General features: G+C 33.5%; 1 protein-coding gene across 1 annotated transcript; it reads right to left on the bottom strand.

The window, feature by feature from the left end:
* Positions 1 to 10,908: 10,908 nt before the first annotated feature.
* Positions 10,909 to 11,616, bottom strand: LOC127811121 (flowering-promoting factor 1-like). The gene has a single exon (XM_052350834.1). The coding sequence runs from the start codon at positions 11,525 to 11,527 to the stop codon at positions 11,207 to 11,209; it is 321 nt and encodes a 106-aa protein (XP_052206794.1). The 5' UTR covers positions 11,528 to 11,616; the 3' UTR covers positions 10,909 to 11,206.
* Between the last annotated feature and the right edge of the window lie 2,584 nt (positions 11,617 to 14,200).

The raw sequence follows: 14,200 nt of genomic DNA, 5'->3' as shown, positions 1-14,200 counted from the left end.
CCAAAAATGATTTATTTGGGTGGGTTGGGTGTATATTAGGGTCCTTCAATGTGCATCATTCATTCTACTTAGATATTTAGCTGCCATTTTGATTTAACAACACTTTTTTATTAAAGCTTCTTTAATTCTTTTCTTGTTCTTTGTTATTATTAGCTTATTAATTTTATTTTTCACTCCATAATTATTATTAATTCCTCCTTTTGTTTTACAATATATATATATATATAGTGTTACAGTTTAAATTAATTTTTAGTAATTATATAAAATCATTATTGCAGAATTGTGGTAAAGGTCCAATTTCAGGAACACCCCATCATTTGGTTTTAACTTTGACTATCCTAAACTGCTTTGTTTCAGATTGAAAAGAAAAATGAATTATAAATGCTTACAAGTTATCGTATCATATCTTTGAAACAATCAAATTATAAAAGGGTTAATTTTAAGTTGCGTTTGGATAAAGTCATTTTATCATATTATTTGTTATTTGTAATTCGTTGATTCTATTGTTTGGTCACATAAAAAGTAAATTATAATAACCACCGATTAAATTTGTCTTAATTGCAACGACACATTCGACATATTCAAAATCTCAATGGCTTTATCATTAAAAAGAGACTAAAATGACTATTTTATTCTTTTTTTTCCCTCTATCTTCTCTTTCTCTCAGCTATAATATTTGAAAAAATGAAAAGAAAAAAAAAATACAAACATTAACTAGTTATTGGTAATTTGTCACCAGTACTAATATCATCGAGTGTTGGGGTTTGACCACTAAACCTAAGCAATCCTTGGGTTCAAAAATTAAACCTTAGTTGTTGTTAGGGTTTCATAATCGTAAATAGAATGGGATAGAATTTGAGGGAAAGAGGATAGAATAAGTAGAATGAGAACAACACCATCACCATAACTTACCTTTAAACACGATTGACAATGGCAAACAATCGGTAATGGCCTTCTTGCCTGTCAAAGAAGAAGCTATTAGTCTTATACATTATAAGGAATCCCAACGATATCAAGCTAGGGATGTAAATAAAGGCGAACCAAGCCAAGATGCACTTTGTTCAACCTTACCTCGTTTATTTAAAAATGAGGTTCAACCTTGGCCGATTTATGAGTTAGGTTTTGTTAAGAATGTTTGATCTCAATTTATTTATGTGCTTTTATATTTTGTTTGTTTAACTTAGATGAGTCTTATTTTGAGTTTGTTCAAGAATTAAATCAATGCATTTAAACGATAAATATTTTTATTGGCCATTAAAAAAAAGAAATTGTTCATAAAGAGTAGAGACATAATTACTTTTATATAATATTTATATGTACTATAAAATATAACTATAATATTTTAAATGAATAATAAAAGACTTTTATAAATTATAAACGAACACAAAAGGAGAGGGTGAATTATATTTAAAAATATTATTTAAATATTTAAGGCTAAGGGAGAAGATGTGTAGGATTAGTCAAATGTAAAGAATTAATATTATATTAATAGATACATAATTATTAAACATAATAATTGTTCGACAAAATAGTTTAAAACAAGGGGCGTGAGTTTACGGGGGCGGTGGGTTTATCACCTTTCTTGTTAGTTTGAGTCAAATAATATAAATATGATAATATATTTTTTTAATAAATATTAATAAAATACCAAATTTAGTATCAAAATGGTGTTTCCAAATTATATATATTGCTTGGAGCTAAGAATTCTTGATTTTTGATATTATTATTTTTGTGTGATCCTTTATTATTCGTGTTCTTAAATTTAGTAAAGAAGATAAATCATAGATAGAAACTTTATCTTATTACGCAAGATAAAAAATCAAACATACGATCTACTAATATAAATTTCAACAACTTTGAAAGCAAGAATTCTTGACTCTCTCGAGAGGCTGAAACATGATTAATGAGAGGAAAACTAGTGTGCGGTGCACTCAATTTTAGAGACACGTGGATAGAAGTCAGTAGGAGATATATCATGTGTAATTAAAAAATAATTGTGTCCGTAATGATAAGTAAGTAAAAAGGTCTAGACCCACCCAATACAAAAGGAGTAATGTCCCTAGGGCACATCTTTCACTGGCAAAGACTGTTTCGTCTGGGTGCTTCATGCCCCTGCTCATGTGTTTGAATCTCGTTAGTGGTGCCAAATTTTCAATTTATCTCTTAGTGTAATTTTAGAGATAAGGTGGCTGATAACATCAATAACGAAGCGTAATTTAAAAAAAATAGAGAAAGAGTGTTTTTCATTTATTCTCCATTTTTTTAAAGTATATTTTGATTAATTTTTGATTTGATGACCAATTTCTTTTCTTTTTTTAACTTATAAAATTAAGAATATGCCCACGTGTCATCACATGGGCGGGTGTGCGGTCCTCCACTGGGCCCCCACTCTGGTCGCCGGGGGTGCGCGGGAGGGGAGCAGCTGTCTCGTCCAATCAATCATTACCACAGCAGAGTTACACTTCATTTGGATATTTCCAGCACCAGCACACGTACTCCTTATCACCCTACATCACTTCCCCCAAATTATTTGAAGAAATGCTTTCCAAAGAATATTTTGCATAATAATAATAATAATAATAATAATAATATTACGTTATTCTATTGTTATATATTTTTTTTATTATTGTATCTCACTTTTTATCACTGTAAAACATATTTTTTATCGATACTTTTAGGTACTATATATATAATGCCTTTTCAATTATTTGTCAATATATAGCAATGATTATTGATTGATGAGTTATAATTTATTATATATATATAAATTTTAATATTTTATTATGTCATTATTATTTTTATATATTTAAGAAAACCATTACTAATTAATATGAGTACTGTTGAAAGTCATGATCTATTTGTACAAATCTTAGGATATTTAAAAAAATAAAAATACTATATGATTTATCTTATAAAAATTGAATTGAATGGAGTTAATGAAGAATTCAGATCTTTACATAAATTTTAGAATTGTTAAACTTACTTATATTGGTAAAGAGTCTATTATCTTTTTAACTTGTAGAAATTGAAATCTAAATGATCATCTCAACATATATATAATTACCACAATATTCTCATAGTCCTTGAGAGGTTGATTCAGACCATGAATTGAAGCTTTAATATGGGTTGGGTTGATGCATTAATTTGATTGATTTTGACCCCCTTTTTTTTTTTTTTGGTGGCCTAAGATTATATGTTCCACTTATACATGCATGTGGTCTATGTACAAGTGATTTAAAAATATACATTAATTGGCATGTAATTGATCTATACGTGTCATTCTTTTATTAGCATGCCAACTGTATCCACATCAAGAGGGCAAGTCAAGCACCATTGCCATTCACCTCGAGGCTTCACGCGGGGGAGTCGGCAAGTACTAGAAATCAAAGGGATTCATGATCATGTGGGAAGTTAGAGAAGTGTATGTGTGTCTGTATGCATATATGAAAACGAATATTGCAATTGAGAGTATAGTAGCAGCTATATATAGGGTGGTCCTAGCTAGCTCGTCTTCATTTTCGTCGTCGTCCTCCTCGTCCTCGTTGCCGGCTCCTCCGGCCCATTGGACAGCCTGAGCATTGCGCGCGCAGTGATCCAATTGTCACGCAAAAGCAGTACAAGTATGAGTCTGCGCAGGCGCTTGGTCATCCACGCCTCACGTGGAAGGGTCGGCCTTTTCTTTATCCATTCCACATCGATGCCACCTCTCTATCTCTCTCTCTCTCTTAGAAAGAGGTCCAGACTCCAGTTCCTACTGACCATGACTTGTCCTGGATCTGCATTTCGTTTCATTTCCCCCACTCCCCTTATATGCATGCCAGCTGCCTCTTTTCCAGCTTTATGCATGCACCTAAAGTTTCATGAAAAATTAAAAAAAAAAAAAAAAAAAGTACTAACTGGTGGTGATCATTATTTAAGAATTGATTTAATTGAAATTAACCGAAATTAATTATAATGAGCAAAACCATTCATCCGCAACCAAAGTTTGGTAGAAATTTAAGACAATATTTCCTAAGACTATGCTTAATTAGAGAGTTTTGGAAAAGCAAGGAGAGGAAATAAGGTTGAGCTTCGTATATTTCTTTTGTTTATACATATATATGTGTGTGTGTGTGTGTTTAATAAGAAAAAGAAAAGACATCCCATTCCTTTCGTGTGAAGAAATGAAGGGGATAAGTCCTCTCCTATGTCGACATGCCTTACTCCTCTTTTTAAATATCTTTTAAATAAAGGAATTTTTTTTTGTGGCTCATCTCCTTTTCTTTTCTTTCCCTTGCATCTATTATTTGTTAAAATTAATAAAATAAAATTATATCAAGATTAAAATATTTTTTAAATCAAGATATAAAATAATAAAAATAAAAGTGAAAAATATTCTAACATTTTTATCAAATTATTTGTTAAATTTTTTAAAATACATTAGAGGACATATGCATTTTTTTTTTATCTATAAGGACAAACATAAATTTATTTGAAGAGGAAGAGATAAATTTATTTAAAAAAACTCAAATAAAAAGTTACGTGACTTCTTTTTTAAGGGGTTGCCAGATAAATTTAACAAATATAATAAAAAACACTTTTGTTTGAAATATTTTTCATATTTCACTTTTTTTGATCTATATATCTTAATTAATAAACACCACATAAGTATATAGTTATTGTCATGAACATCAATCTATATATGTTCATTTTAATGATAATGTCATAAATCATGAAAAATGTAGAGATGTTTGTTAACAATATATAATCATAAATTTAGGTCCAATATGTTAAAAACAAAATTATAATCTTTAAAATGAATAGAAAATCAAATTTTTAAAATTTAAAAATGGAACCCAAACAGTACTTTAACAAAATAACTAATGCAAATTAATCCAAATTTTATCAATCAAACTCAAATTTTTAATTTTAATTTAAAATTTTACCCAATATATATATAGTGCTCACTTCCTAATGCCAACTCAACTCACATGCAATTCCTTCACCCACACCACATGCATGTCTATATCATGAATTATACATGGAGCTAGAGATGTCCAAACACAAAAATTAAGAAAACAAGATGGTTTAACATGACATCAGTGACAATGGTTTAATTGTGTCTGGAATTTGGAGGACAAAAGCTAGCTAGATTTTAATGAATTAGTAGCATCATTTTTTATTATCATTATCTTTCATTCCTTTAATTTATGTTCACATATATAAATATATATTTAATTATGTCAACTTTGCATCATGCATTGAGGTCAATTATTAACTAAACATAAAGGCGTTGGGTGGGGGCAATTCCATCCCACATTCCATCCAATTCTAATTTCTAAACTTTATATATATGCTTAGCTTTTTGTCACATTCTATAAGGAATCTCAAATTACAAAAAGTTAGCCTCCACTAGCCGTAACCCACCAACTATATACATACACATGCATTGCATTTAATTTGTACAAACTTTTAATCAAGTAAGTGGGCAATTAACCTTACCAAATTTATGTATCGTACCCCAATTAATTACAAAATTAGGCGAATATATATATTCCCAGCCAACTATGCTATCTTAATCTACCTCTAGCTCTAATTATAGTAATTAGATAGCACTATATGGAATGTTACGATTGCATTACAAGTATAATTAATACTGGGCTCAGGCGGGTTTAATTTTGATTGGAATAGCTAGCTCTATGCATATATATATATATATATATATATGGCTAGCTAGGCTTTTAACTTATTTAATTGATTAGAATAAATTCGAAGAAGGGAAATGCTCCAATTGCTTGTCCTTTCTCTGGTTTTTTGGGTTTAATTGGTTGATTATTAATTAAGTTTGGTAATGGAAGAACAAGTTCCAAGAATAGTGGATGGCATGCCTCAGTTTGGTTCGCCCTACAAAATTATTCATGCATGCATATGACATCAGTACTACAAAGATATGATGTTTTTGTTATTGTTGTTTTCAAATAATATAAATTATAAAGATATTATTGGGTGATATTTATTTTAATTTTTAATAAATTATATCGCGATAAACTCTCGTCTTACTTATTTCCTTTCGACCCCATAAATTAATATCTCAATTAGACCACCTAACCTCAAAACCATGAAGAAAAACAAATATTCGTGGACTTCTATTTATAACACTAGAAATGTTTATTATGGTGGCTTGTTAGTTTATAGGATTAATGAGTATACCCAAAATATTTTTAATAAAATACTGATATGAGGATGGATTCTGACGTGAAACAAAGTGAGTGAATAAAAAAATAGACTATTATTTGGTATGAATCTATATATAAGCATTATATTTGACAAGCATATGCCATTTATGAATTATATATTCACACTTAATAAATTTATTTAATACATGCAAAAAGAGCTCGAAATAGATAGACATGAAGAGGTTGACAAATCACATTTTGTTTGAGAGGATGTCGTGGCATGTTTTCCAACACTACCACACCACAAGCTCTTTCTCCACAAGGTTTTGGCGAAGGTATTGATTTCGCCACTAGGTTTCGCCACAAAGTCTTGGTTTCTCCGCTAGATCTCGCCACAAGGTCTTGACTTCGTCGCTAAATCTCGCCACAAGATCTTGGCTTTGCTGCTAGGTCTTGCCACAAGGTCTTGGCTTCGCCGCTAGATCTTGCCACAAGGTCTTGGCTTTGCTGCTAGGTCTTGCCACAAGATTTTGGCTTCGCAGCTAGATCTTGCCAGAAGGTTTTGGCTTCACCATTAGGTCTTGCTACAAGGTTTTGGCCCTGTAGATACTCAGAAATGGGTTAGAAAGATCGCGGGAATCCTCGCCCACGACGACTCTCTGATGCTTAAGTTAGTACCAAATCCAAATAACTATTCATGAAAATAGTGAAAAATGCAGTCGAAGTGTCAAAGATTTTATCAAAATCGAAAGTCCTATTCATTGTCTTGTAGCTGGTATTTATAGGGTGCGATTTTCAAGGGTGCTCGATGTTGACACGTGACATTTGTTGAATGGAATTTTGGCCTCGCTCGGAAGACGCTCTTTGCCGCAAAGCTTACGGCACTGCAAGGGCAGCCATGCGTAAGGTGTTACGAGGCCTTTGGGCTTGCCGCGAGCCCCTGTCGCGAGGGCTTTGCGGCCAGCCTGGCTTTGTGGCAAGCCCAAAGGCCTCGCGGCACCTTGCGCATGATTGCCCTTGCGGTGCTGTAAGCTTTGCGGTAGAGAGCATTTTTCGGGCGAGGCCAAAACTCCATTCAGCAGATGCCATGTGTCAGTACCGGGCACCCTTAAAAATTGCACCCTATAAATACCCAGCTACAAGACAATGAACATGACTTTCGATTTTGGTAAAATCTTTGACACTTCGATTGCGTTTTTGTGAATATTTATCTGAATTTGGTATTGACTTAGGCATCCGAGAGTCGTCGCTGGTGAGGATTCCCGCGAGACTTCTAACCCATTTCTTAGTATCAACAGGGGTAAAACCTTGTGGCAAAACTTAGTAACGAAGCTAAGACCTTATGGTGAAATATAGCGGCGAAGTCAAGACCTTGTGGAAAGACCTAGCGGCGAAGCCAAGACCTTGTGACAAGACCTAATGGCGAAGCCAAGATCTTGTGGCAAGATCTAGCGGCGAAACCAAGATTTTATGGCAAGACCAAGACCTTGTGGCGAGACCTAATGGCGAAGCCAAAACTTTGCAGCAAAGCCTTGTGGTGGGCATCTTTGCAGTGAACTCTCTTGTGGCAACTTCTCTTATGGCAACCTAATTTCACTCGACGCCAAACTCGAGTGAACCCCACATTATAAATTTTAATTGTTGTATTTTTAACAACAACAATTTGACACTGTCTTGGGAAACGAGACCAAAAGCTAATCTTAACACAAGTTACTGAGAGGGACGAAATCAATCGGTTTGGCAAACCAGCCTAACCCTACTTGAATGAGCACTCGCACCATGACAGGAGACCTCAGCCAAGTACACTCTACGGTATCTGAACTTTTGGAAGATTATCTAGATAATGAAGTGCGCTCAGAAAACATTCCAATGCTCGAGGACAATCAGGCTATCGGACTAGGGGGTATGGAGCACTCAGAACATGGGGAGATACACGCCATCGGATGGGGGAGATAGGCGGTAAGACAAAGGAGGCAAGCTCCGCCCCCAATACCAACAAATTAGGAATAACAGTAATGATGAGAAGATGGATGGTTGCTGGGACAAGAAACGCATTTTTATATTTTTTTAATATTATGAAATGGTTTTAAAATATTTTAAAATTATAAAAATTATTTAAAAATATTTTTTTAATTTTTCTTAACATTTCAAGATAAAAAAATATTGTAAAAACATGAAAATAACACCATTTCCATGTTTCTGTTAAGAGATTGTGACGTGGCGCATTTTGAAAATTTCCTTTGATTTACTATTTTAGATATGTATTTAGTATGATAATAAATTCTTTTATACAAAATGACAGAACCCTATAAATGGCCTGTATTGCCAGCAACATGTTCTTGAGAATCAGTGGCTGATTGTTGGACTGGTTTGGGTGGCTGAAGAAATATTAGTCTAACAATAAACTGACTAATTCAGCTAATTAAGGTTTTTATTAGAATAATAATTTTAATTAATTTTAGTTTTTTTTTTCAGGCTAATAAGATTTCACTCAATCTTTATTAATTTGCATTATACCCATGTGTTGGGCTACATCTCAAAACTATTATTATTCAAAGAATGTCTATGGCATCATTAAAATCCTTAGTTGGGTTTCAGTAATTATTATTATTAAACTTTTAATTAATGATCAGAATGCCTGAGATTTAATGATAAAGAGTCAATTGTTTGTTGGTGATTTTTAGAACCAATAATTGACAATTTTGAGTGGAAAAGGAAGGGGAAGAGATGGGATGGAAGAATAGATACTAAGGTAACCCCATGCAGTCTATTCACACCTTAACCTTAGGGCCATCAAATGTTGCCACTTGTAAGGATAATAGCCCTTCTAAATTGGGGCAAACCCCGTTGCCCATCAATCTTGAATTTATTACATTACAATCTCAAAATTTATTGTAATTCCGATAAAAGAGTCCCCAACCATGGTCATAGATATTCTCTCTCATCTCTTTCTCTCCACCCTGTGTTGTTAGCAATCTTTCTTTGACTTCGACAGTAAAACCAAATGTGAGATTCTCTTTCTCTCTGTGCCAACGCTAACCATATTCTGTTTTTGGTAGCCAAAAGGCACTAGGCCTCTCTTTCCTCTCCTCTCCTCTCCTCTTCTCTTCTCTTCTTTTTCATATATTTTCTTTATTACTTAAAAGTAAATTCTGTGTGAGTTAGAAGATTGGCGAAACCGTGCATGTGGATAGAAATTGTAATTATTTAAATTTTGTAGACTGAAATGTAACAAATGTTTTAAAATTAATGAGAATTAAAAGTTTAAATTAATTATATCTGATTCAGGAGTTGATAAAACGCAAGATATTAGTATAGGCTTGGAGGCAGCATATATATATATATATATATATATAGGATGGGATGGGATGGGATGGGAATCATGGGATGGATGGGGGGGTGTTTGTTCAGCGAAGGGAAGATGATATGAGATTCAAAAGGCAGCTGTAGGGTGAAGGAGAAAATGAATGAAGAATCATGATAAGGCAGAGAGCCCCAAGTGACACGTGGAGCTTGGCCGTAGCGATACATCGCGATCCACTTCACGTGAGTACGCCCCTCAACCCACACGCCCGCCCGCCTGCCCGCCCGCCACCGGGACCACTCCCCCTCCTCCTCCTCCTCCTCCTCAACTACTAGCCTAGCCTCCTTACTCCCTTCGCCATTGCCACTCTCTCTTCATCATTGCCTTATGATTCTCATTTCACTTCACTTTTTATTTTTTATCTCTCACTTTCACATCATTTGACATTTATCACATTGCTCCGCCGCCGGCCGGACGATCACCGATTCCTGCAGGGTTAGCTGGCTGGGGTGGGGATTCCGACGCACAACGACACTTGGCCTCCTCCACCTACACCCATCTTCTAATTAAAGATACTGTAACTTGAGCACTGTATATACATATATAATTAATTAATACAACAGAGACGTACGTCTATATTATCTTTGCTAATTAAATTGGTTGTCGTGGCGATTAATACATGACCGACCAAAAGTGGCCACCAATCATTTTACCTTGACATTAATTCGATCCATGTTCACTCCCTCTGCTTCTCCATATTATCCTATTTTATTGGGACAACGATCAATAGTGAGCAAAATCTCACTCCTCTCTGTATTATAGAGATTAAAGGGTGAATTAAAGCTCGTAATTAATTACCGGATCGTTATCAGAAGTACTACTGGCAAGATCGCCCTTGGCAAATGGCAATGGCGCTCGCCCATCCCCTTTCAATCAGTAACTTCAGGATATATGAAAAACAAGGAACCATCTTGCTGCTATATATAATTATATGGTTTTATGTAATCTTGTGTATCTTTTAAATGCATAAGACCATGAATTTTTCTTCTTTTTTTTTTTTATTGGATGATAATAAGAATCGTTTGATACACCTCAATTTATAAATTATATATAAAGGACCAATCAATCAACTGGGAAAAAGACAGCATATATATAGTTGAAGTCTATCTGTTACACTTCAATTGTGTATTCCTATTTAAGTGATTATTATAGCGTATTAATTAAGATATATCAAATGTTATATAAGAACCTTATTAATAAGTAGCATCTCGCTAGCTAGCTAGCTAGCCAGCCAGTACTACTAGCTAGGTAGATATCCACTACCAATAAGTTGTTTCTCGATCTCCCTTTTGGCATTAATTAACATCAACCATATGTAACAAACAAGGCTTTAGAAAAGCATGCATTACCCACGTAGACATATTTCAATTTACAAAAGATAGATAGAGATTTGACACATACACGTGATCATTAACACTCTACTAATTCAATACCATCCATTTCTTGCATAGTACGTACGTATATAGTAGTACTATCCAAGAAAAATTTTACATTGATAGACAACAAGAAATTAAAAACAACTAATTACCACATGCATTAAACGTAATACATATATAGAAAAGAACACAGACGCCGACAATTAAACATATATATAGGATGGATATGCATGCAACTAACTGCACAAGACAGAAACCAAGTAGATGATTGATGCATGGATATGATGGATGTAGTCAGTTAGTGTTAATGATCACATGTCTTGGACGTGGAAGACATTAGGGTTCTTGAGGACGATGTCGTACATGTAAATGGAGCTGAAGTCGGAGAAATTTTTAGGCAGAGAGATGAGATCAATGGAAGAGTGCTTGTGGAACTGGAACAGGTTAGGGTGCCCCCCATAATATCTTTCCCAGCCGAGGTCCCTCAATATCTGCTCCAGCAAGCTGTACGACGACACCACCTGTCCACTTGGTAGGTGCACCAGTGCCATCTTCCTCCCCGACGACCCGCTCTGTTCCTGGTTTTCTACCAAGTGCATCACCCCGTTCCTGAACTCCCACACTCCTGACATAATTAAATTCGATCTCCTTAAATATTATACACAATTTAATTTGGTAATAATTTGGGAATTGTTGAGTAGTAGCTAGCTAGCTGAGAAGCTTGGGAGGGCTGATGAAGAGAAGGGGAAGAGAGGGAAGGGGTATATATATGGGGGAGGGATGGGGCCGGGACAAGTAAAAACAAGGGAGAAATACTCTTTGTTCGTTGATGAAGAGAGAAGGAAGTTGGTAGCTAGCTTAGGCAGGAAGTGGATGTTTGGCTTTTGGGATGGAATCTAGATATTGTGGGTCCCCTTTGGTTAAAATATGAGGGCGCATGGATGCTCATGGGGCCTCATTTAGGGCACACCTGCTCGTGCCCCCCCACCCCCCTTTGCCCCTCCATCCATCCATCCATCCATCCCCTTACATATACATGTATATATACCATACATACATACATACATACATCATTTAACTAGTTAATTCGTAAATTATAACTATATATATGCCATATATCGACGCATTATTTTCATGGTTTCCGTTTTTATTTTTCAGGTTAAAAATTCTGTAACAGTTTTAATATTTGAATTAATACTCTTTTTAAGTTATTAATAATTTTATTTGAATTAATGCAATTACCTCTCCCGTTGAATAGACAAGTAGTACATATAGTGTACAGAGAGGGACGTACTCTCTTCTTCAGTCGAGACTTTTAAAAGTCAAAACACTCAAATCGTGTCCTCACTCCTCCCCTACTGTCCTCACGTGCTGTCCACGTGAATGCATCCCGCAGCCATTTCATACTTCTTTACTTCCAAATTTCCAATCTTGACCACATGTATCAAAGGCAAGTCCATATTCCGTTGATTTGCTTTGCAGACACCCCCAACTCCATACATTTCTTTTTCTCAACTTTAATTAAATGAAAAATATATTTTTTATTTGATTTCCTTTCGAATTAACAATATATTGATATGCATTTATCGATCTAATCCCATATTTTAGTTTGAGTAATGCTATTTGTTTAGACTGAAAATGAATCTCTTATCTAATTAATATTTTTTTATTAAAAAATAAAAATATAGATGTGTTTATATTTACCTTACACCTTTTTATTTTTTTAATAAAAATATGTCAATTAAACTGAAGATTCATCTGCAATTTAAATAAATAGAGCTTTACTCTTTTAATTTACATACATAATTATTATATTCTACTAGCATTATTGTTCTATAGCTTCTATGTATATTAATCATATTAACTTAATTAATATATATCATTAAAGAAAAGATATTTTTTCCTTTCCTTCTTATTCTCTACTTATTATGTCATTGATGGCTTCATTTAATGGGGGTCGAAACAATAATAATGTTGGGACCCAAAAAGGATTTATTTGGGTGGTTTGGGTGTATATTAGGGTCCTTCAATGTGCATCATTCATTCTACTTAGATATTTAGCTGCCATTTTGATTTAACAACACTTTTTTATTAATGCTTCTTTAATTCTTTTCTTGTTCTTTGTTATTATTAGCTTATTAATTTTATTTTTCACTCCATAATTAATTATTAATTCCTCCTTTTGTTTTACAATATATATATATATATAGTGTTACAGTTTAAATTAATTTTTAGTAATTATATAAAATCATTATTGCAGAATTGTGGTAAAGGTCCAATTTCAGGAACAACCCATCATTTGGTTTTAACTTTGACTATCCTAAACTGCTTTGTTTCAGATTGAAAAGAAAAACGAATTATAAATGCTTACAAGTTATCGTATCATATCTTTGAAACAATTCAAATTATAAAAGGGTCAATTTTAAGTTGGGTTTGGATAAAGTCATTTTATCATATTATTTGTTATTTTAATTCATTGATTCTATTGTTTGGTTACATGAAAAATAAATTATAATAACCACCGATTAAATTTGTCTTAATTGCGACGACACATTCGACATTTTCAAAATATCAATGGCTTTATCATTAAAAAGAGATTAAAATGACTATTTTTCTCTTTTTTTTCCCTCTATATTCTCTTTCCCTCTCTTAGTTATTATATTTGAAAAAATGAAAAGAAAAAAAAAAATACAAACATTAACTAGTTATTGGTAATCTGTCACCACTAGTGTCATCGAGTGTTGGGGTTTGACCACTTAACCTAAGCAATTATTGGGTTCAAAGATTAAACCTTAGTTGTTATTAGGGTTTCATGGCCAAAAATAGAATGGGATATAATTTGAGGGAAAGAGGATAGAATAAGTAGAATGAGAACACCACCACCACCACCATAACTTACATTTAAACACGATTGACAATGGCAAATGATCGACAATGGCCTTTTTGCCTGTCGAAAAAGAAGCTATCAGCCTTGCACATTGTAAGGAATCCCAACAATCATGCTAGGGATGTAAATAAGGCGAACCAAGCCAAGATGCACTTTGTTCAATCTTACCTTGTTCATTTATGAATGTGTTCAATCTTGGCCGATTTATGAGTTAGGTTTTGTTAAGAATGTTTGACCTTAATTTATTTATGTGCTTTTATATTTTGTTTGTTTAATTTAGATGAGTCTTATTTTGATTTTGTTCAAGAATTAAATCAATGTATTTAAATGATAAATATTTTTATTGGCTCAAAAAAAAAATTATTCATGAAAAGTAGAGATATAATTACTTTTATATAATATTTATGTGTACTATAAA

The sequence above is a fragment of the Diospyros lotus genome, chromosome 1, assembly GCF_014633365.1.
Source record: "Diospyros lotus cultivar Yz01 chromosome 1, ASM1463336v1, whole genome shotgun sequence".
NCBI lineage: Eukaryota > Viridiplantae > Streptophyta > Magnoliopsida > Ericales > Ebenaceae > Diospyros > Diospyros lotus.
The sequence above is the reverse complement of the archived record's forward strand: the minus strand, read 5'-3'. Positions and strand labels throughout refer to the sequence as shown.